At 41.6% G+C, this 23,217-nt stretch overlaps 2 protein-coding genes across 2 annotated transcripts; one reads left to right on the forward strand and one right to left on the reverse strand.

Moving 5' to 3' along the window:
* The first annotated feature begins 620 nt into the window (after nucleotides 1-620).
* LOC149740313 (E3 ubiquitin-protein ligase MID1-like) lies at nucleotides 621-21,079 on the forward strand. The gene is made up of 15 exons (XM_089871871.1): nucleotides 621-1,546; nucleotides 2,487-3,486; nucleotides 5,977-6,340; nucleotides 6,717-6,836; nucleotides 7,960-8,055; nucleotides 11,862-11,969; nucleotides 14,088-14,216; nucleotides 16,275-16,297; nucleotides 16,367-16,491; nucleotides 18,909-19,075; nucleotides 19,518-19,650; nucleotides 19,787-19,971; nucleotides 20,058-20,161; nucleotides 20,292-20,371; nucleotides 20,447-21,079. Exons 1-15 carry the CDS (start codon nucleotides 1,528-1,530, stop codon nucleotides 20,629-20,631), a joined length of 2,838 nt encoding a protein of 945 aa, XP_089727997.1. The 5' UTR covers nucleotides 621-1,527; the 3' UTR covers nucleotides 20,632-21,079.
* Nucleotides 20,287-23,193, reverse strand: LOC149740314 (uncharacterized). The gene is made up of 4 exons (XM_089871913.1): nucleotides 23,005-23,193; nucleotides 21,967-22,262; nucleotides 21,596-21,820; nucleotides 20,287-21,511 (listed from the first exon to the last, which is right to left on the reverse strand). The coding sequence occupies exons 2-4, from the start codon at nucleotides 22,231-22,233 to the stop codon at nucleotides 21,443-21,445; spliced, it is 561 nt and encodes a 186-aa protein (XP_089728039.1). The 5' UTR covers nucleotides 22,234-22,262; nucleotides 23,005-23,193; the 3' UTR covers nucleotides 20,287-21,442.
* Between the last annotated feature and the right edge of the window lie 24 nt (nucleotides 23,194-23,217).

Genomic DNA, 23,217 nt, shown 5'->3' on the forward strand with positions numbered 1-23,217 from the left:
AAGCTTCCGTTGGCGTCTTTTTGTGACGTGACCATAGAGCCTAGACTTTCGTTTTGATCACGCCTTTGTTGACCGACGCCGACCCGAATTTGCCGTTGACGTCATTGAAGTTAACGCTAGAGTCGTAGTACTTGAAATTACAGGGCGCCGTGCACGCGACACTTCAAAGAGACCTTAATTTGAGTATTCTAGAGAGTTCACAAGCGATTTTACGTAACATTTCCTATCCGACACTCACATCGCAAGTATGGGCCATGGCGTGCGTATATTGGTATACTAATATTTGTATAATACGTTTACTTTTAATATATTAGCAGCCAGGGCGTCGTAAAACTATCGCTTCCTCATAACAGATTGTTTACGTATTACACGTGTCATCTGTGGGACGAACATTGCCGAATACGTTGTCATAAAACGGCTTTGTCCGAAAATCGAACACGGAAGCGTCGCGTAAATTGCTTCTCGTAAAACCTTCATCCGCCCATCATCGTACAGTATCCCTGAAGAGGTAGGAGAGAATTAACTAAAAAAAGGCGATGGTGACAAAGTTGAATGAAGAAGAAGTTTAGTCGAAAGGTTAGAAGTGGAAAAACTCAAAACCAGACAGACGAAAATTGTAAATGTCGCCAGAAAGCAGGTTTCAGCCGAAGGCAATTTTAGATAACTTTAAATTTATTGGGAAGTGGTCAGGTATGATGCTGTCTGTTCCAGACACCGTCTGAGTTTTGTTTCAATGTTCGCAGTTTATGCTTTTAAAGTTTCTGCTTTACGGTTTAAGGTTGTGTGTGACAAAACTACGGAACTATATCTGTTATATTAACATATTAAATTATAAGCATAAAGAAAGTGGTGATTGCGACAGGTGTAATTGAAACCACTTTGTAGACTATATGACGTCAACGCCGTCTAATGCTTTAGCCAATATTTGCGGAATAACGCAATTAAGATTATGCGATTTGTATAACAGAGCAGGTGACAGGACTCAACAAAAAGCTTTTACAGTAAATGCGATGAGTGTATGTTTGGCCTGATGTGAGCCGGCACGGGCACTCTGGTCATGTAGTTCTTAAAGAGTTTTTTATGTTTACCTACGGTCTATTGAAGTACGGCATTCGAGGCACAGCCTGAACGGTTGTGTTGCGTTTCACGGGCCAGGTAAGAACGGTGTAGGCAGCGGCCGTAGTAAGTCACAACACTAAAGGGTCAAGTGTAAATGGGGCGGGCTAGATTTGCGTGGCTGTGGAGGTGAAGCTGAGTTTAGATAAATAAAACAGGTGTTGTTGCAGCTGGCCGCTGCTTGTTTACTTTCAGTGGACTTTAACCATGGTTGCCAAGCGCAGCACGGTACTGCTCGAAAAGAATGCGATGTAACATTCCCATGTCGTGTATTGTAATTTGAAAAAAATGCGTTTGTATTTTTAGCATTTCGATTTTCGCTGTACAATTTAGAGCCCTACATTTTCATTACCTTGCTTTGTGACAAGCTGGTAATTTTAAAGGTATTGGTTTGTGAGGAAAGAAAGGAACATGATGTACGGAACTGTCGGTAAGTAACCACAAAACCGGGCTTACAAATCCCTCACGCGATGTGAACTATTTATTGCGAAACTGTTATGTTGGTTTGTTTCTTTGTTGCGCTTAAGTGTCGAAACTCTTTCACTTCCTATTCCTATATCTACTTACGTACCTTGAAACGTCTGCCCCGTGGTATAAAACAACTCCCCTTAATATAGCTTGGTATGTTGTTCCAGACACATCGCATTATAAACTCATTTTCCCACACTCAAGCACGCCGACTGTAATAACAAATGCGTTCGTCGGAATCGTTGACTGTAGTTTGGTAAGGGCGAATTCCAACATTATCAAAAGTGAATATTTCCAACGCTATATCAGCATTATCGTTGGTTGTACGACAAGCATCATTAGGCTGATGTTTCCCTGCTACCCTAACTTGCGGTTTCGCCTGCAGGATAGAAACGCCTGAAGTACAATTGGTAATCAGTGTAAATTTTTGTTGAAATTCGCTCAGACACACAATAATAAGTGGCACCAACGAAAATATTCGACGTATTGTAATTCGCAGTCAGCATCGGAACTTGAGGACTTAATCCACCTAACAGACCGATTGAGCAACGTAGCGGTTCGCCAAAGGCGAGACCATTGCGACAGCGTGTTCACGCACGCCCAATGCGAGATACTATAATTATAGGTTTAAATTTTGAACGAATTAACAAGGCTTACTGGATTATTGCGAGGCACTTGAAGAAAATTGAAGTGCCAAGGCGACCCAGCTTGCTTCTGACATGAACTTCACTGTATGAGAATGTGATATAAAGGCGCTCCTTTTCAACTCGCTCACCATATATGGACCACTATCTAGTCAAAACACTTAAGATTTATAGTCACGTCACTTCTATTTCTTGTTCTATATAAGTTGCATGATAATAGTAAATACCTACGGTTAAATATAATATTTTTATGTACAGATTCTGATCGACAACAAACGGGATCTTTGAAACAAAGTATCTACCAATCTCAAAAACTCGCACTGCGAAAGCAGTGCTCCTACGTCCAGCAACAAAACTATTACAACGGTCGTGCAAGGAACGATTACGGCAACACTGCCACTGATTGCCATCGACGTACAGATTGCTCACCAAGAAGAGACTACGAACGCTTCTGCATTCCGGAGGATATAGAGTTACAGAATCAGCCCTCAAGGAGAACAATTGATCGGTTTCCTCGTCCTCTATCCCCAGTCTCAAGAGTCATCAATACTCCGAGTCCTCTTCCGAGGAGCTTGAGTCGTGGGAGCAGCAGAAGTTGTCAAAGCTCTTCCGCTGATGACAGCGGACGCGAGGGAGGAGGTGCATCGTCAAGTGGAATTGGTCTCAGTAGCACCAACAGCAGCAGAAGAGCAAGCAGTTGCAGCAGTGGAACTGGTTACAGCAGAAACACTTATCATTCAAACGTGCTCACCTTAGTAGGGAGCAGCGTTGGCAGCATCAGCAGCCGTGAGGTCACAGATTCATCCGAACTTACTGTCCGAGACGTAACTCAACGACCATCATCAGAAAACGCAGAGGTTGCGTTCTATAACGAAAGAAACCAGGAGCACCAGGAGTGTGAATCTCAGTTGACCGAGAGAGCTCAGAGTATGGATTCATTAGAAAACGAGCTCACTTGCCCGATTTGTCTAGATCTCTTTCATGAGCCGATACTTCTGCCATGTGCGCATAACCTATGCTCAGGCTGTGTAGAGCAATTTGTATCATCACACCGAACATCAGGGGATCAGAGTGGTTTCCGACCGACTTTCAAGTGCCCGACATGCCGCGAAATGATTACTCTGGACTCGAGGGGTGCAAACGGTCTTCGCCGAAACCTGACCCTGCAGAACATAGTTGACGGATATCGTCGAGCTGCTGCAAGTGTCTCATCGCCTCATAGAAACGAGTTTGACGTCAGCAGCGGAGATGAGTCAAGGTAATTGGCACCTAACCACTCCTAATTATAACGCAGTAGCATTTCTTGAACGATTTTATAACAAAACGTACTTTTATACATGAAAGTATGTCAATGCGCTATAAAACTTTGACACCTCACCTATTATAACCGAATCAAAATCAGAGTGATCAAAGGCTTTAGTAGATATTTCGCATATCACTTGCTAACCGACTTAAGACTACTGCTCGAAATAATTCCCATAACTTAATGTTATTATGGTTTTAGGTTTGGTAGCTCTGTTGTATCGAATGTTGGGCTAAGCCATAGATTGCAGTTAATTAAAATGTCAGGGCTCACGTCAAAGAAACCGAGCCACTAAACTTTTAACGCAAGAGATCCGTATATGGATCGGTTAAAATCTGTATGGCCATAATTCTGTTGCCGCTTGTGTAGCATTACTTGGTAGTTCCTATTCGAGTGTTGTAGGTCTCTCAGGTTACTTGCTTTTGGGTCAAAGGTGTATGTGACTAGTTGTTACGTACGATATTTTCAAATTTGCTCTGAGTGCTGACAGTTTCTACCTGTCCAGTGGCGTTTAGACCAACAACAAACCGCAATTCGTCAGACACATTGACGTTGCATTTAACCAGGATCTGGTCTCTTTGTGTGTGTCGAAATGTTGGCAATGGCGCAAGCTACAGCGCAATGCAACAGCTTTGACGTTATCGCATTTCTGATCGACTTGGTGTTTTTCACGGTCGTAGTTGTTCCTAAAACTGGGCATGTCGCTCTGATTTGTTACTTCAAAGATTTTTAAATCAACTTGGGGTTTTAGATCCAGACGATATACAAGACGAATAGCTTCAATGTCCGCTTTCGAGTCATATTAAGAAGTATTGCACCTCGGTACAGTAATATTGTTGTCGAATTGAACGTTTAGACATTGTATGGTAATGTACAGCGATCGTGACATAGGCGCCACATTATGAGATGGATATCTCCACGATCAATCATTCAACGATCGTGTCGTTACCCTGACTGCAGTGCTTGCCTGAATTAATCTTATTGGGTGCTCGGTTTTAGGCCAAATATTTGGGGTTCTCGCTCTTCCAGTTCAGCTTTATTTATCACAACATACATTTCTTAGTCGCAGCTGCCACTGGCTTCAGTGCCCCCCTGTTTGAACTGTGCGTTTCGAAACACTTGACTTGACGCAGAGCTTAAGTCCCGTCCATTGCGGAATGGTTCGATTTGGGTGGTAACGTCGATTTTGACCTAATGACGCGAACAGTAATTGCCTGCCCGTTATAAATTTGACAAGGCATGTCGGGTGTGTGGGAATTATTCTGCAAAAAACTCAGGGTCTTTTACCGCGGTTGGCATTGTGCGTAAACAACGGTATGAGCAGCATGTGGTACTCCTGCTGCAAGACCGCAACTCACGGGTGATGGAAGTTTAAATGTAATCGACAAAGTGAAGCAATCCGATGTTATCCAGTCGATGTTTGTATTTGTATCGGGCACGTTCGTGCACTGTTGAACCGGCAGGGGCCAACTGAGTTCTGCGAACAGCTCCACTGTGGTCTAATGTACCATAAACGGTGAGCAAACAACAGAAACGGAGATGGTCCGAGGTAAAACCCAGTTGTTCATTCACAGCTTGCGTAGAGGAATGTAAGATATAGCTCAATGCATTCGAGCTAAACATGCTGTCAGTATACACTTATCGAAGTAATGGACAAAGTAAAGCTGTGGCCGCTTTGCGCTGGTAAACTTAAATGGACGCAGTCTAAATACCCTTTGAAGTTGCCGGAAACCAAACCTTTCTAATACATGAAGCTGTACGGCTGTACGCGAACCTGTGCCTGGGCATTAGAAATTTACACGCCTATCTTGTCAGCAGTTATTTGCACTCCAGTGTTGGCAAAAGTTTGGCTTCCAAGGTTGTTTGTTTGCTGTGCGGGACGGGCGGCGGTTTTTCTGATCGTTCCAGCGTTTGGTTTAGGATTGGTTGCTGGCTTTTTCCATCTAAATATTTGCCCCTTGGCTTTTCGTTGCGGCGCTAGCCATGCGAAAAACAGTGTTTCGTTACAGGGCGTCTCTTTGTCAGCGAATCAACTCCTAACTATGATTCATTTAACGCTTTAGTGGGTTGCGATGTACCATGCGCAAGCAAGCGAAGCAGTGTTGTGTTGCTTAAGTTTTAATTGCGATGTTAAAGCTTGTCGCGCCCAATTTATTACGGTTTAAAAACTCAGCTCGCAAGAAGATTGTTTTTTTAATATTTGCTTGGTTTATATAATAGTGAAAGTTGGGCTCAATGTTTAGACTATTACGCAAAGAGTCTCGTGTGTAATTGTTCCGTCTCGAGTGGTTCGCATTGTCGTAGGTGTACTTTATGCGCGGTACGTGACAAAGTGGCAGCCAGTCTTGACTGAGAAGGTTACCAAGCCTTTGTAGGCGGGTGATGCAACACACAATGATGATTTCATTGAATAGTATTCACAGTTGAGTTGTTTAATTTTCACAGCGCTTCGAACCTCTCCACACAAAGCGACGGTAGCTTGGGCCCAAGTCGCGGTCGACGACGATCCCGCGTTGCCAAGGAAACTGACGGCCAGGACTACAGCCAGCTGACGTCACCAATGCGTGAAGTTCGAGAATCTGAGGACGTTGTCTCCTGTCAGTTCTGCGAGCTCGAACCACCCAGGCAAGCAGTGAAGACGTGCCTAACATGCAGAGCTTACTACTGCGAAAGGTGTCTGCGTGTCACTCATCCACGAAAGAAGCCTTTCATCAACCACAAGCTGGTCCCAGCAAGCCCTGGGAACGCTGGTACCCTTTCTGCCAAATCAAAAACTCTCAGTGCCGTATATTGCTTCCACCACGCACAGGTAACGCCATATATACTTTACAATAGATTTTAAAGAGATTTAGCTCCAGAGCGTGTATAAGATATTTAGCTCCAGAGCGTGCTTCGATGGGACTTGATCTAAAATTGCCGTTTTCTTGTGTCACGAATGGCGTCGAATTGAATAATAAATCTATGTAGTGTTTGTGTAGCTCAAGTTCTTGTTTATTGAGCTCTTAACATTCGCCCATTTCGACGCCAGCATTCCTCAACTGCCTAAGCTCTATTTTCCAATTACTTGGCAGACGGTATAAGATCGACACTTGAAGCCAAATCCCATTAAACTATGTAGGTCGGCTTGTTTTGTCTTCACTCCTCGCTGCATTGGGGAGTTTTCAAATTAGTTTCTTCATTTTTAGGAAAGCGCTGATCTTTATTGCCCAGTGTGCGACATGGCCTTGTGTAAAGGTTGCAGTCTCAAGCCAGAGCACGATCGCCACGGAATTGAATGCGTCACGGAATGGTGCAGAAAGAAAAGGGCAAGTTAAAATTAGCATTTGTTTGATTTACTGTGTGCCACAACGCATAGTTTCGACGATTAACATATCGTGGTCGCATTCAAATCTGACTGCTCACTTTTCCAAACACTGTATATATCGTATTAACCAGAGTTTGTATGTTATGACACACACGACTTTCGTCGTTACGGTCCAAATAGTAACAACAACATTGATTTCCGTTATATTTGCTTGCTTCGTGAAAGTTAAAACCGGCACCAGTGTAAACGACTTGCCACAAAGTATATCCGTACCTGGAACTTAAAATTACTTGCCAGGTGCTAAATGGGTTCAAGCAATTAGCGTAATTCGCAGTGCCGTGGTAATCAAAATATAACTGTGCCAGGTGTATGGTACAGCAACGACGTCTTCATTTTGACTCTGTGTATGTATTTAAAGGCGTTAATTCGTGCTCTATACGCGCGTTTAATAAGCGATTGTGATATTTTAAATTGGCAATTAGTAATAGGCCAGCATATTTAACCATGATTGAATTAATTGACTTATATAGTATACACGGTCAGATGATCTGTGTTTAAATTTACGACAAAAAACATGGGTTCACCAAAACTCTTGCGTGTTGTCAACAGCAAACGCCCTAAAGATGTATTCATGTCAACTATAGCGCGCCCCGGCAAATATTAAAATTTAAAATGTATTATTCGCGTACACCCATTATTATTATTGGTGTACATTGGCGCTAACTGTTGCGTTGCGCATGGTTTACAAATTGTGTTGGGAACAAAATTGTCCATGACAACGGCGCACCTGTCATTTTTCGCGCAACATCGACACGCATCGCTCCGAACAATGCTGAAGGTTTACATCCGATTGTGACGTAACAATGACAAATGTGGCACAACAATGGTGCGATGACATCCCCCTTCCTCGCAACCCGGTCAAGAAAATCCCTCGAAGATGTGTTTGGACTAAACAGACTTAATTGTCGCGTTCCTTCTGCAGTCCAAACAAGGTCATTAGTTCAAACCGGTGACAATTGGCAATTTGAAAAGAGTTGCCTGTTACCGTGCAAACAAGTTGCAGTAAAATTTATACCATTTTGATTTTTAGTGGCGATTTCAATTTAATTTATTTTTCTTTGTAGGAGGAATTAGAAATCCACGTGACTGGCTTGGCCAATCAGAAATCGGAAGTGCAGAGAAGCGTAACAATACTGGTGGAGGCATGCCAGCAAATTGAGGTGAGATACAATAAACGACAAATACCATTTCACATCCGTTGTGGAATTGGCACCCCATATTAAGCGTTTGGTGCACTGATGTTATTCTTTCCAGTTACGTAAACCGCTTACTCGAATACGGTAATTAATTTAAATAGTTAATCCGCTTATTCGCCGCAAGTTGCTTAGTAAAATCGAACTTGGAATAAAAGGTGTATCAAGCATATAGTTAATTACAACGCCGAGCTACAGAATCCTTTAAAATTGGTACGTGTCAAATGCCGAGTTAAAGTTGTTTTTCATCGAAACAATAGCCGTGTTGATAGAATTCTCGAATAAGGTTAGGGAGAATTTAGGTAGCCGCAGGTAATCATTGAAATTTAAAGCAAATGATTTTGCTTTTTACTTTTTTTGACATTATTTTTAGCTTCAGAATGCCTCAACACAAATCCTTATTTGCTAAACTATAAGCGGCCACTTGACTGAGCTCGGCATAATAATCCTAACTAACGCGCAAAGTCTGCTCAGACAGATTCGGTTATTTCGCAAACACCGTACCATATACACAAAAAACAACGCGGCGCAATGTGGTCATAATGCAAAGGCGCCGGGCGTAGTTTAATTTGAGGTTGGTAAAATTTTGCTTAGTTAAGCCAGTAGTCGAGGTTTATGGCCAAGTTACAGCCACACTTTGATTGATTACGCGCCTAATTAATGTATTAACTGCCGGAGCAAATAATGGTAATTCTTGAAATTAGTTTTTGGTTTGCATAGTCTAAATATTTCCTCCAACTAATTGCTCCTTTGATTGATTTCGGAAAGCGGTGTTTTGACTATTAGGGGTAAACAGTCTGGTTATTGTGACAACATCCGAAAAATGAATGAAAACTGCTTCACCATGTTGTGCAAGGGTCATGCATATTTGATTAAACCGCAATTGGAGAATAACTAACTAAGTTTCCGTGCTATTTCCTGGCCTGAAGCTGCTTGCACCATAATACAGCGTCTTTGATTCAAAATTACGGTGCGAAAAATCCTATAATCTCACGGTAATCTCTGAGGATGGCGACAATTAGACTAGACCGTCAAACGTCCAATTTTCGCTCTCGTTGTGCGTTTACTGATCTCTGAATTAAATTGCGGATAACCGCGCACGCTGCGACAACTATCGGGTTAAAGTCGCAATTTAATAAAACTCAGGACACAGGTATAAGCTTTATGGCTATACCTTTCCAGTTACAATCCACGTGTAAACTAATGAGTATAGCAATGTATGTGAACCTCTAATAAGATTAAAGCTAAGCGTTCGTTAAAGCTAACGGAAGTAAGTTTAAAGAATTTACCTATATCGCGTTACGAGATTAGAGAAAATGCTACACCTTACAAGGTTGGATTAAAGTTTACACGCATGTTCTCTTTAAAATATACCTAATTTTAACGATTCAGTAAAACAAAGCAATTGTTCGCTACTTAGCCATTGTAATTGGGCTACATTCTTGCTCTGTGCGCAGCTGCCAAGCTTAATCCAGAGATGTAAATAAACAGAAATTACTCGAACACGATAAATGTTGGGAGAAGTGGTGTTTGCACAATATTAGTTCACCATCAATTTCAAGGTCTTTTATTTAATTCTACTTAGTCTGACTACGCATGATACTTATGTTTAAGGTGTGCGTTAAAAGTTTATAACGTAGGTAAAGGGATTTCGTTTTCGCATTTTAGATTCGTGTTATTTTGCACTGAGTGCTGTATGCTTCACACATCAGTCAATAGCCCCGGGCGAAGTTAACGTGTATATTACGATTTTATCGATCGATAAGGCGGGAATACCATCTCAAGACTGTCTCCCAGCGCTATACTACCAAAATAACGCAGGAAAAACTTACATCTTGCCTAAGATCGCTTCGTTGTTTGTTTAAAACTATTTTACGGCGGTTGCCTCCCGTCTTTTTTGGGTTCTAATTACCCAAAAGTAAAACGCCCCTCAAAGGCCAAGGCATGCTCTGCTCAGCCAGATTTCCGCGTAAATTGCGGTATAAGCGTGGAATGAGCGTTTTCTCCAAGGGAGTTGGATTATGTCTACATTTTTTGGTTTAGACCTGTCACTTCATTTTAGTTACGGCAAGATGCACAGGATCATGCTCTTACCTAGATTACCGATTGGGATCGCAAAATGTGGGACTATGTAGAGAAATATGAATATCCGCTATATTTGCAAAAGTCTTGGGTGCGATTGCTGAGTATTTTCTAGAATATTTAACCGTTAAAAAGAAACAACCACACTCGATGCTGTTGCCAAGAAGTGCCACCCAAGTTTTACCATTTGGCCCTTTTGAGTGACCCATAACTAATCCCCAGTCCAGACTACAGCCGTGAGATCGCTATCTGCAGATTACACGTTCTGTGTCCTTGAAAGTGAAAAGCGCCTCGTATAAACTGTTTACTGCAGCTTCTGTAAACAATGCCTTATCTTAATGCCTCGACCTAACAAAAACTTGGACGCGGTTATGTTTACTAGTTGTCCGACTTGATATTGGCCTAATTTGGAAAGAAAAGTTTTTGGAATGTTTGGTACCTTGGAAAGACCGACAGACTGGTGCCGGTTAATACAAAGGAATTTTCTACGATTAGCAAAATTATAAGTTACAGCGGAAATCATGTTTTGTTGACTCATATGATATAAAAATTGTTGCGTTCGCATTAAGTAGAATCGTTCCTGGAAAATATCTTTAAGTGAACGCCAAATTTCTACGAACGAGGTTGTCTGGACAGTTCATGGGAGCAGTGTTTTGACGGACAACTACAAATAAACCAGTTCGTGTGACAAATGACTTGAAGAGGTCTTGGCTGTCATCCCAAAATACGCAGTGGAAAGTTGGCCAATTCACCGCGAGGTTTTGACTTCGTTTGCTGGTCTTCAATTTCACCGTCGCCCTTGAACAAAGGCGCAACTGACCAGACGATTAACCAGCAGGAATTCGTCAGGAAAAGAAATCAATCACGTTTGGCAACGATGTCTGTTCCATTGCGCTTGCCCGAAAGTAAAGTTGTTGGCTGTAGGTCGTAGTTCCCGACCCGACGTTGGTGGTTTAGATCGGTCATATTCTACGCATAGCTGTCGACGAGTCTGCATTACCGGTAATTAGATCGAACGAATCAATTGCAAACAGTTAAAAAGATGCGCTGCCAAGATAAGAGACTAAAGACCCAAACCTACTCGCCACTCCGCCCTAAGTTTAAACGTGTCAAACACGGCTCGTTAACGTGGGCTAGGAATCAGGCGATCTGTTGCTAGGTGTAGTGAGCCATTTAGGCCGAAGCACCGTCGTCTTGTGCACTTGTAACGAACTGTTACCGATTTAAAATAAAAGCGTCTTTATTTTACCTCCTCTTCACTTTGAGGCCTCGACCTGATCCTATCGACGGGGATAAAATCAAGCAAGTCGGAGCAAATGTCATTAGTGATCGTCTAATAAACAACGTCGAAAATACGTTAAGCGCTTTTTTGGCAACAACGTTATATAATTCTACTTTAATGAGGATAAGGGTTGTAACGGTTAATGAGAATTTACATTCTGTGGTCCGGTCATGCATCGGTATCAGTGAAGGATGTCGAGTTGCGGTTCCAGTGTAACACAATATATCTGATAAAACTGTAACTGCTAACAAACGTCGGGCTATTTGGGTATACGCACATTTTATCCCAGCATGATCAATTCTCCTTTACAGAAACCTGTTCAGAGGCCCGAGATTAAATGACTGCGTCGACACTTTTTTGGGCTTAAAATTTAATTTAAAACATAATATTAAATTGTTTTTTTTTGCAGGCCACAGCTGAATCCCAAGAAGCCAAACTACACACTGAAGTTGAAAGTCTCATCCGTGTAATAAAGGAAAGAGAGGCAACAATCGTGGCAAGAATCAAAGATACAAAGGTGTGTTTGTTGTTTATTGTAGTGAAGTCTACACGGATCTCTCATGTAACTATAGACCTGCTGTTTCAGCCTTTTTCGACGTCGCTTGTTATTTACAGATAAGATGTTTTTGTCTGGCTTCCACATATCATATGTTGTCATGGCTCGTATTTAATCCTTAAACTGTTATGATCGACGTTTAAATTGCGAGGTAGCGACAGAAAATAATCCGAAGCAAACTTCCCTTAAACCTGGCCTTCCCCGAACGACGAAGCTGTACTGCCGCATACAGGAACCAATGCGTTCCTGTAACGAATTCGCTTTGAGTCAGGCAACACTGCCGTGATTCATTTTCGCCCACAGGTTCTACGCTTGGCTTCCCCAGAAACTGTTGTGAAACAGCGATAGTTAATAATTACACTTCTCTTTATATTTTACGTCATGAATCATGCTGTTCAGGTGCTGGGCGTCGGTTTCCACTTTTCGCTGCACTCACACGACACAGAAATGCACACACACACGACACAGAAATGCCGCTAGTTGCTGGCACTCTTCGGAAATCACGATTTTCATTTATTTTCTGGCGCGACATCACACACGCGGGTTCGATTTAAAGACTGTTAAATTAAATAAACCTAAAGCAGGAATTCATGGAGGACTCGCTTGAGATGTATTACGCCTCGCAAACACGTCATCGTGTCTTCACTTTCTGTAGGCAGTGTTATACGCCCACAGGTCACGTAAACCGCATTATAAACATGTTCTGCACAGCAATTCCAATATAAGACACCATACATGGCAATTTCCTTCGCTCGCAAACCCCAACCGTCACTCGACAACAGTCGGTGGCTGCGATCATTTGTGACTCATGATGCATCAGCCGTTGTTTTCGACCACTTTCGCCTATTTCTTATGAAGGCATGAAGAAGAATTTGAGCAAATACAACTAGGCACGGAGACGACGTGTGTTTGCTGTAGCGGGCAAAGAGTTAATCCCAAAAATTCCCGACGCTGCTGTGTTCCGCGGTAAGAATCGACGTCCACCGCAGCTCCACCTGCCTTGTTTGTTTGAACGCGAAACCTACACCCGTGTAATGTGGAACGAATTACCTTATCTTACTGTGGCTTGACTCACCCGGCTGGTGCTTGTCAATCACAAACGTCTAGTTTAAACCGACTTTCATTGCCTCGTGAACCCATTATGCCTCCTTATAGTTCGGAACTGTAAACCGTCCGCACGATAGGAACGGTTCTATTAACCCGCAACCGTTTGTTTATAACACTTTTTTATAATGTAAAGCTTAAACGCAGCTGTCGACAGTCGTTTTAACATGAAGTCACTTTAAAGGTCAAGTTTCACCCTTTTTTGAGCGAAGTTGTGTTTTGCAATTCGCATAAAACACGAAACCGTGTTTACGAAACAAGCACTAGTTCACGGGGGATTTCATCCTCGAATGCGTTTGACTTCACGAATGTAAATTGTCCTGTATGCCGCAATCTTTTCCAACCCAACCCGTCTAAAATCGAAGCGACGAACTCGTGGGTCAGTTCCAAACTAAATAGTTTTTGAACTAAAGTTCTCAAAATAGGCGCTTACTTAAGAGACATCAAGTCGGCTTTTGACTGACTTAATCCAGCAGTAAATTTTAACCGGCTGGCAAAAGGAAGCCATTAAAGCTTGTCCTGCTGCTGCCAATATTTTAACGAAAACCCAAACAAGATGGGTTCAAATTGCTGGGTCAAAGTTGGATCGCCCTACATCAAACTATTTTCTCTTCTCTTCCTCAAACGATACAAATAAATTTACCATTGACGTGAACTTATAATCTGATACGGCTCCGTTAATATTTATGTATATAGCGACGTAACCCGGGATTAAGGCTTCGCCCTTAACAATTCGGCCACTGGTGCAAGCCAACGTGGAATCGGAGCCAGTTTAATAACAATTCGATTTCTTGGTAATTGTTTGACGCATTAAAGGCAATATGTCAACGATTTTTTTGGATCTTTGCAAAAGGCTTGGCTGGATTTCAATATTCGCCTGAACTTTGTGTGACTTTTTAAACTTCTGGCGTCCGATGAATATTGTTTTCGCTGAAACCTAGAAAGAATTTTGAGCTTAATTTTTCCCCTTTGCAGACCACGAGATTGCGAAAGCTCACCCAGGAAGTGACGTCATCACACCAGTGCCTTGAAAATCTGGTCGGGGTTGAAAATATTGTGAAAGATGTGATTGGACAAGAGGATAACTACGCCACGTTTATGAAGGTAATAAAAGCAAGGGTGGTGTGAAACTTCGTAAGATTTGTCCACGTGGTGGCTTTCACGCACTATCAGTTTTGCAGCTCATTCTCGCGCTTGCTGCGAAACTATTTAAATTGGATAATGAGAGCTTCCTTCGTTTCTACTTCATCTTCGCAAGGTTTGACTGTAACGTTTACACTGCGTCCGTTCGGTCGTGTTTTCCCCAAACCCTAAACGCTTTGCCCGAAGTCTTTCCCATAAAATTGCGGCCCAGATAAACCGCCGACACTAAACATATCGAACTTCAAACGTTGCCGCCTCATCGCTGGTAACGCAAGCAGGCAGCAGAAAACTACGATTAGGTTCCTTTCCCAAGACACTACCTCAAATAAAAATGTGGGTATCTTGTAGGTATTGAGTGATGCTTTAAGTGGTTCACGAAAAATCCTTTCAGAAGAATCGCAGACTACATCTATATGAAACTTTACTTTTCTCATTTCTTTTCTGTGTGAATCACAATACGCGTCACTTTCGCGTCTAGTAACGCTTTATTGAATCTTCGGAAACGCAACCGCAGTTTCACTGCCCCGCTTTATTAAAATCACTGCCAAAAAAGAGCGCTTTGTATAAAGTTCAGTTAGCGAATAATAAATCAAAAACGGCGCCCGTCTCAACAGACAAGCAAAGTTTTATCTATTATCGTCGAGCGTAACCGTCTGTTGGGTTTTACAGCTAAAGAGCGAAAATCTCGTTTTGAGTCGTACTTGCTTCCAAAATATCAACAAAGCGCCCTCGAAATTAGGACGTCTTCGGTATTTGACGACGTGGTATTTGCGACCTCTCGTGTTGCAGAGTAGAACCGGATTGAAACATCCTGTATGAATTACAAAGACCTTTTGAAACTCGATTCGAATTTACCGGGAAATGCCTAACTCAATCGTGACACGTGTGGTTTATGGTTATGCGCGTTTTTTCGAGCCGTTGCAAAAGTGTTTAAATAGACCAAAAGTCGTACGTGATTAAATAAAACAGCAATAGTTTGAACGTTGGGTTCAAAATACTGTATTTGCTGAGTTAAATTTAAAGTTTGGTTTAAATTGTGGAGAATTGGTACAAAACAACTCGCTGTATTACTTAACCAACTGCCTTCTTTCTTTATTGGTTAATCGGACAGGTTCAGCAAACAACTGCGCCCTGCCGTTCCTTTTACGGTTCTAAAATTAGAGCCGCTTGCCTTTCATTAGGATGACTTTGTATTAACAAACTGTCAACCAAGGCTATTTGTTAAGCCCAAAAAAGTTTCAAATTCAATTGGCGCCAACATTCTTGCAATTCACCTTGGGGGCCGCGGGAAATATGTTGGGGTGTCTAGAAGTATTTAAAACTGACCCACGCTACGTTGTGATCTCTAACCCTTTAGCCGGCCATCGATTATCGAATTACGGAGAGGAAACAACCTTATCAGCGTTTGGGAAACACGCTTTTTGAATCCGATCCTTACAATTCAAAAGAAGCAAAACAGAATTACGGTTTTCATTTACTTTCTGTTCACTAGCGCGTATATGGGCACTTGGCGTTATTTTCTTAAGCACTACAGGCAATAGTCTGTGCTATGATATTCGAACTTGACATAAATAGTTCTTTACAACATCCTTACTTGACTAAGCGTAATGTATACTACAATCTATTAATTACAGCGAGTGCCATAAGCGCGCGAAACATGCTTGCGCTGTTTTGAACCGTGCACGAAAATCAATTTAACCCTGACCTTGGCAGTGCTGCCAGATTTACTGGCTGAAGTTCAGTGATGCCTTTTACAAACGAGTAGTATTTACGAACGCATACAAAACTTTGATTTTTGCAACACTGCCGCTGTAATGTCTGGTGCTGTGGACAGCTTCCTAAAGCCGCAGCAATTTGTGGCCAGCGAAGCATAGCGTCGTTAAATTGTGTACGTCGTGTTGGCTTAAATGATTCTTTATAAACTAGTAAATATTTAAACTTCACCCAACGCCCCACACTTCATAGTGTGATATATCACCTCTTGTTTATTATAATAACACGTCTTATCTTGTTTTTCAGAACTCCAAGATCGCCCTAGACAGGTAAGTGTGCAAAACATTGCTACATGCTTTTACATGGTAAACATTTTCTAACATTATTTTTTTTTTCAGGATCACCCAGATAAACTCCCTGGCACAGATGGCGAAACCGCCCAATGGCGACATCGAGTGCCCTGGGTTTTACCTCGATTTCTCGCAAGAACGAAGCATGCTGGAAAAGATGAACATGATGGAAGGTGGGTGGATTTGCTAAACACACTCATAAAGATAATACACTTCAAACCGCATTGGAGTAGACTGCCATGCGCCCCCGCTACGTTCCGCCAAATAACTCCAACTTTCGCTTTGTTTATATTTGGACTACGTGTGTTTAATGGCACATTCCTACACACGCGTTCTGCAAGGCTGCCGCTTGCACATCTCGAAAAAAAATCACGTCTACATCTGTTTAGTCTGAATGGTCATTTCTTCCTACGCCGCAATGAATCACTCGCTGACGATGTCCCTGTTTCGATTGTTTTGCGGTCTCTTCCCTCATTGCGTATCTTGTTGTCTTGGTCTCTTATTTTATCCGGTGTCTGGCGTTCTTCCTCGTTTGAATTGGTTGGTGTACGATTCAGTAAATTTGACCTCAATAGTAATTGTGTTAAAGATGCGACTCTCAAGCAGTGGCGTCGTATATTTTAATTAAAACGCACAGCAATGTGAAATTTATCTCCGCAAGTGATGTACAGGTATCCAGATATCGCATTGTCGAAATTTTAAACCGGAAATCACTATATACACATTGTGAGTATGAATGGGACGGAGCGGCTTGACCTCATCGCTGCCACTGACACGTAACACTCGCGACAAACGATGCCACAATGGCAATTGTTGCCACAGACAATTGCAGCTGCAGGATGTCACGAGTGCAATATTTTAGCCGGGCAATCTGACAAAGCGAACTGAGTGCATCCACAACATTTCAACGTCACAACACTGTTTTTGGTAACGTCTTTCGGAAATGGGGTTCTGGTGATGGTGAAAGCCACGTGACGTTGATGGGTCGTTGTGACGTAAGCAATTGCGTCATTGATTACCGAACAAGGCATTATTTATTTTCACACAACTGAACGTCTTTCGAAGCGACTAATGGACTGAGGACCGCAAACTCTAAAAAATGCCTGCAGCTCGCGTATAGAATAACTCATCGTATGCAAGTTAAACGCCGCAAATGTAAAAGTTGCAACAGTATGTTATTGCTAAATAGCATTAACGTAACCACATACAACTTAAAAGTAAAAATACGTGCTCGTCTGTGTTTATAACCACATTATGGGCTATTGTATCGTACACTCGGAAAGATTATCGTACAAGATTAGATAAGGCATATAATAAAACTTCACAATTGTTTAAACTGCGACCCAAGAGCCAAAACAAATTCGTAACCCCGTCACGATCGAGCTGGTATTAGTTCATCATTTCGTTTTGCTTCGTTGGTCTCCATTATGTGTATTTAGAAGCGAGCGCTTGGATGGGTGGCGGGGCTTATCGTTGTTTGGGAAAACAATGGGCAGAAAACACTAGTTGTGTTTGGAGGGGCGGTATTTCCGCTATAGTGTAGCATAAGTACCCAGGTAATGTTGGACATCGCGGCTCCGTTGTGTTTGTTGTTGGAAGAGCGTTTCCTATGTTACAGAACGCGGTATACTTCTGAATGGGAAGTTAAGTAAACTGACTCGAGATTATAGATTATACAATAAACTTGACGTCAGACACCTAAAATGACTTCGACAGAATGTGTGCTGCTTCGTCGGCGAGAAAAAACTGGGTTTCTGTGTAAGCTTTATTAGATGGTATGGTTAAATTGATGTTAGAAACCCAAGAACGTGTCGGAATGTCGGTTTTCCGGTAGCGCTGCTAGTTTAGATTTTTACCCAATACCAATATTAGAAGCGAGTGGCGCGATCGTTTGGCGGAAACTTTGTTGAATGGGTAATTAAAATCACGGGGTAACAAACGTTCTTCTTATTGGCTGTCATTTCTGTACCCCACCGGTATTAAATTTGCGTGTGGCGCCAACCGTTTGCACGCTATGTTGGCTCCTAATGCCGTTGGTACAATTTCCCCCCTTGTTCTCCTTTCATTACGGAACTTTTATTAAATCTTTCAAATAAACATGTTTGGGTGGCGGGGAAAATTTGCTTTTTCAAGTCGTACATATGCACAAAAACCCATCAATCTACATACAATAACCCACTTGCTTCAAGTTAGCCGGAATGACGTTATTTTGTTTGACTGTTTAGAGAATATGCTTATTTTATCGCATATTCCAGCCAAGTCACCCTTAGATTTTGTCTTAAACTTTTCTCCCATCCAAGTTAGCTATCTCAGGGTGTACATTACATCAAGTGGTCCCTTTGTATTGCGTTGTTGTCGAATTCCATGAAAATCGTTTCCGATTTTCAAGTGCGTGAGGGGAGAGGCATCTGTGAAACGGTGTCATCTTCCAGCCATTTATAACGCCCCAAATCAAACAAAAAATCAAATTGGTGCCAGGAACTTTTTATATCACTCTAAAATTGTAATCGTGACCATTTTTAAACTACCGCTGGCGCCGAATGCATTGGTATATTTCGCAGGCAAACAACTAACAAATTAACAATTTCAGCTCCTGCTGCACCAAAGATCTGCGAAGAGTTATGCACACAGTCACACGATAAAGTGACTATTCAATGGAGATCGACCGATCATCGACATGTGGGTGCGTACGAACTCCAATACGCCGTAGACAACAACAGGTCGCCCGACAACAACAGCAAACAAGAGGGCTGGATGGTAAGTTAAAGCATTCCTTATGTTTTAGTCGGACATGCTGGGAGTGCAAATGTAAGATACACAAGTTAGTTTTCAGCCGATTTGTGTTCGCTGCTGACACCAGTAGTTTTAAACTGTTGTACAGGTGTCCGTTTTGCTTCCTTAGACTTGTGGTTATACCCCGCCATCATGCGGAACTAGATGTCTAATTTGTAGGAGTTTGTTTTTGAAACTGTGGCCACGATCCTGCAGTGTCTCCGGTTGCTCATACTTTCTCGCAACGAGTTTATAGCTAGTGGGGTGCACTTGTTTATTTAGCTGGGTGACAGACCTTCACGCCCTGACAGGCAGAACTCTGCACTTGTACGTACGGCCCTCAACAGAGCGTAACAGCTTACACATTATTCATCGTTGAAAGATGCTTGCGTTATCAGTGTGTTGGTTATTCCCTTTGTTTCTGCAGATTGTACCCAACATAAAGGAATGTCATTATACGATCAACGGTATGCAGACAGGCACTCGTTACGTCTTCGCTGTCAAGGCAACGAACAAAGCGGGATCAAGCAGAAGCGAGCAACTGTCGATCAAAACCTTAGGTTGGTGGAGCTAATCTTGGTGAAATTCGAATCCGTTAGTGTAACTTTATAAGTTAGTGTCAGTATGGTAAAAAAAACACGAAAAACTTTTGTTTGAAATTTTAAAATGCATGGTTGCTAAAGCTTGTATTTACAGGAATACCGTTCCAATTCGATGCACACTCCATGCACAAGAAATTGCGATTGGCTAACCACAGCTACACCGTGTCACGTGAAGAATCTGGAAAGAAGTCCAAGGACTTTTTAGGCAACAGCAGAGATAGTACTGTTTGTGGGGTGACTGGAAACGTAGCTATAGATTCTGGTCGTCACTATTGGGAGGTAAGTGAAGCTACATATTTCAACAGCACAATACATTTTGATGATTAGTGATATCAATACTAATTTGAAAAACCTCAATGGTTCAGGTGGTGATCTGTCAGAGTACTTCTTTCACAATGGGAGTTTGCTACGCACAAGCAGCACGATATGACTGGAACGGCAAGAACTCAATGAGCTGGTGTTTTTGCAGGTACCGTGTGTAAATATAGGCCTCTCAACATTTGGTGTTTTTTATACTCTTATAACTGTTGTTTACGCCCCAGTGTGTGTCTTATAACTGTTGTTTACGCCTCATATGTAACCCTGTTCTCTGTGTGCAGAACGAACGATGATTGGTTTGCTAGACACGATAGTAAAGATTCGCCAATCATAAAGCCAAGCCCGGAGCCAAAGAAAATCGGTGAGTGCACGAGAAACAGATTTTAACGAACTGGCATTAGTGTACAAAGATCTTATTGTAACTTTACTTCGCTAGGTGTGCTGCTCGACTGCGATTTGGGAACTGTGGCTTTCTTCGACGGAGCGAGTGGGCGGCTGCTGTACACGTTCTGTATTAGTGGGTTTGAGCGACCTGTACGTCCTTGCTTCACCGTTGGAAATAAATCTTTGACCATTAACACCGGCGTCACCGTTCCGGATCATTTGCATCCAATCGGATGAGTCGCGCTTGCTGAAGCGCCCAAGAAACATTAGATAAAGTAATACTTTATCTTTCGCACGCAGTTTTTTTTGTGTTGTTCTTGTCAACATAGTAATTGTAGTATTGTGCTTTATTTATTCCGTTTCACATTTAAATTAAACAGCAGTTGCTCTTAGTTAAGTAATTGCTACTTTTAATCACGCTGCTGTAATTTACTTTATTTAAGTTCCCCGCTGTGTAGTTACCGCTATCTGTCGTATGTTTACCGTTGTCGTATATTTGCGCGTACAATATCGCTTGGTCGCTATATCTTTAACATTAGATTTCTATGCAAGCTGGTCTTGTTTAAAATGCGGCAGGACCCTTTCATAGCTCGTTTACGCCACCGCGTGGACGAAACACAGTAATCATTGCTATTTGCAGTCATCGTGTACTTTTTGCTTTCCAATAAAATTATCGGTGCAAAAATATTGCGTCACCGAGTTCTTGTCATGACACAAAATGCTGATTGTCAGAGATAGTTTGTGTGGTCAGAAAAGTCATTACCTTTACAGATAATACATAAAGTCAACAAAATTTTGACTATTCATTTTAGGTTGTGCATTTCAAGAAAAATGTATGTCTTCACGGAGAAATTCAATGGTAGTAAGCACTATTGTTCGTGTTCAGATAAAAATAATGTTTATTTAGGTTTAAGATACATTTCTACAGACACTAAAAGCGGAAATAACAACAGCGATAAGAATCTCCATTAGTGGTGAAAAATGGTTGGGTCGAGCAAAATGGTAGCCCAATAGAAAGTATAGATCTCCAAAACACCGGCGTTGCATTTTATCTGTGTGAACGATACGGTGGCCTTGAATTGTCGGTACGGGAATAAGACTGACTTTGTTGTTGTGCCTGCAACGTTAGGGCAGTAGCATATGTTAATGTTTGCTCAATACTAAACTTAGTTTTACAACTCCATGGCAGAGTCAATATTACCTGATACTGGTTGTGGTTGTTATTTGTGGACCACGTGCCAGAATAGCCATTCGCTCCGTTAGGATATTGGTATTGAAAAGTTCCAAACTGTTGTCCACCCATGTAGTTAGGTATGAAGTCCGGCTGAGTAAAGGTCGCAAATGGATTGCCAAAAGTGGGCATTTGACCAGTGTAGTTTCCGGCGGGAAAGCCTTGTGTGAAGTTAAATGTTTCCGCAAATGTATTCTATTCAAAGTAGGTGGAATTTAGCTTTTAAGAGATTTCGTTATGAAATAGTTTTAACCGAATTTAATGCAATATTCAAATATGCATCATTGCATTGTGATGAAGAAAAGTGACAAACGTCTAAAAGGATCGGGAAAGTTTTATACCTTTATGATAATACTTAGCACTCCATCATCCATTTGTTCTAAGGCAACCAGTAACTCTTCATCACTGTTAAACGATATCTGGTCGTCTCTGTCATCTTTGTAATACAGCTTGAAGTTTCCGTGATTTAATGTAGGAAACACACTTCCGATTTTTTTCTTCAAGAGTGCAAAATCTCTGGCCTGTTCGTCACCAATAGCAAACCTGCGTATTTCTTCCTCTAGATTAAACATGCTCGGCAACAAACGAGCCTTGAATTGAACTGACATGGTCTCTGTAATCCACTGAAGGCTAACCGCTAAACAATCAAGAGCAACTTTTTAAAAACCTTGCAAATGTAAAATCTAGCATACAGCTAAAACATTATAATATTCTAAATCCAAAGATGCAGCGTTTTTTTTTATTTTGTGAAACTGGGTACGTTTAAAACTCACTTTCTTACTGTAACTTAAATTGAACATACCTTATGTACAGAGATACGAGTTTCGTGTCGATTTTGAGGTTTCAGGTTAATGTTTAACGAGGTGTTGAACGAACACGATCGTATCAACCCGTCGCAAAAATTTATCAGGGAGTTTTTAAACGGCAACGAAACCAACAATGGAAGAGCAAACAATAAAACAATCAATATAAAATGTCTCTTCTGAAGACAAACATTTGCCGGTTCTTTCCTCGCGTTGGCGACTATACAGGTATTTATTTCAACGCCGACATTTGAAAAGTTGATATGTAAATCATTACAGGTGGCATGTATGCTTCATAACCATCTCAACATGTAAAGCGTAAACTATACGCAAATAGGCCAATAAATATATAGCATAGCCAGAGATTTATTAGTTAGTAGTCTGATATAAATCCGATCTGGCAAGTGTTAAAAATTATATAGTGAACAGAACTAAAAGTTGTGGCGAAAACGTTCGTCTTTTAACACAATCAGTGTGAGAAGTGCATGGACACGCGGCGTTTAAAGCCCTACAGCATTCAAATGAGGCATTGAGACAAAAACACATGTTAAAAGAGTAGCCTAGCTTTCATCTTACCTTTCAGTTATTTATGCGTCATGGCCTGCTATCAGGTAACAAATTTAGCTCTTTTTCTATTTTTGACAATATTCAGAAAACCATTACTTGACCAAACTATACCTCACTGTATCATTTCTCCTAACGTGGACATATTAAATTCTCGATGTAATCGGATTTCAACATGTCTACAACGATTGTAAATCCAGTAAAAAAGGAGGCAAATTCTTTAAA

Source organism: Ciona robusta, chromosome 2, assembly GCF_009617815.1.
Source record: "Ciona robusta chromosome 2, ASM961781v2".
NCBI lineage: Eukaryota > Metazoa > Chordata > Ascidiacea > Phlebobranchia > Cionidae > Ciona > Ciona robusta.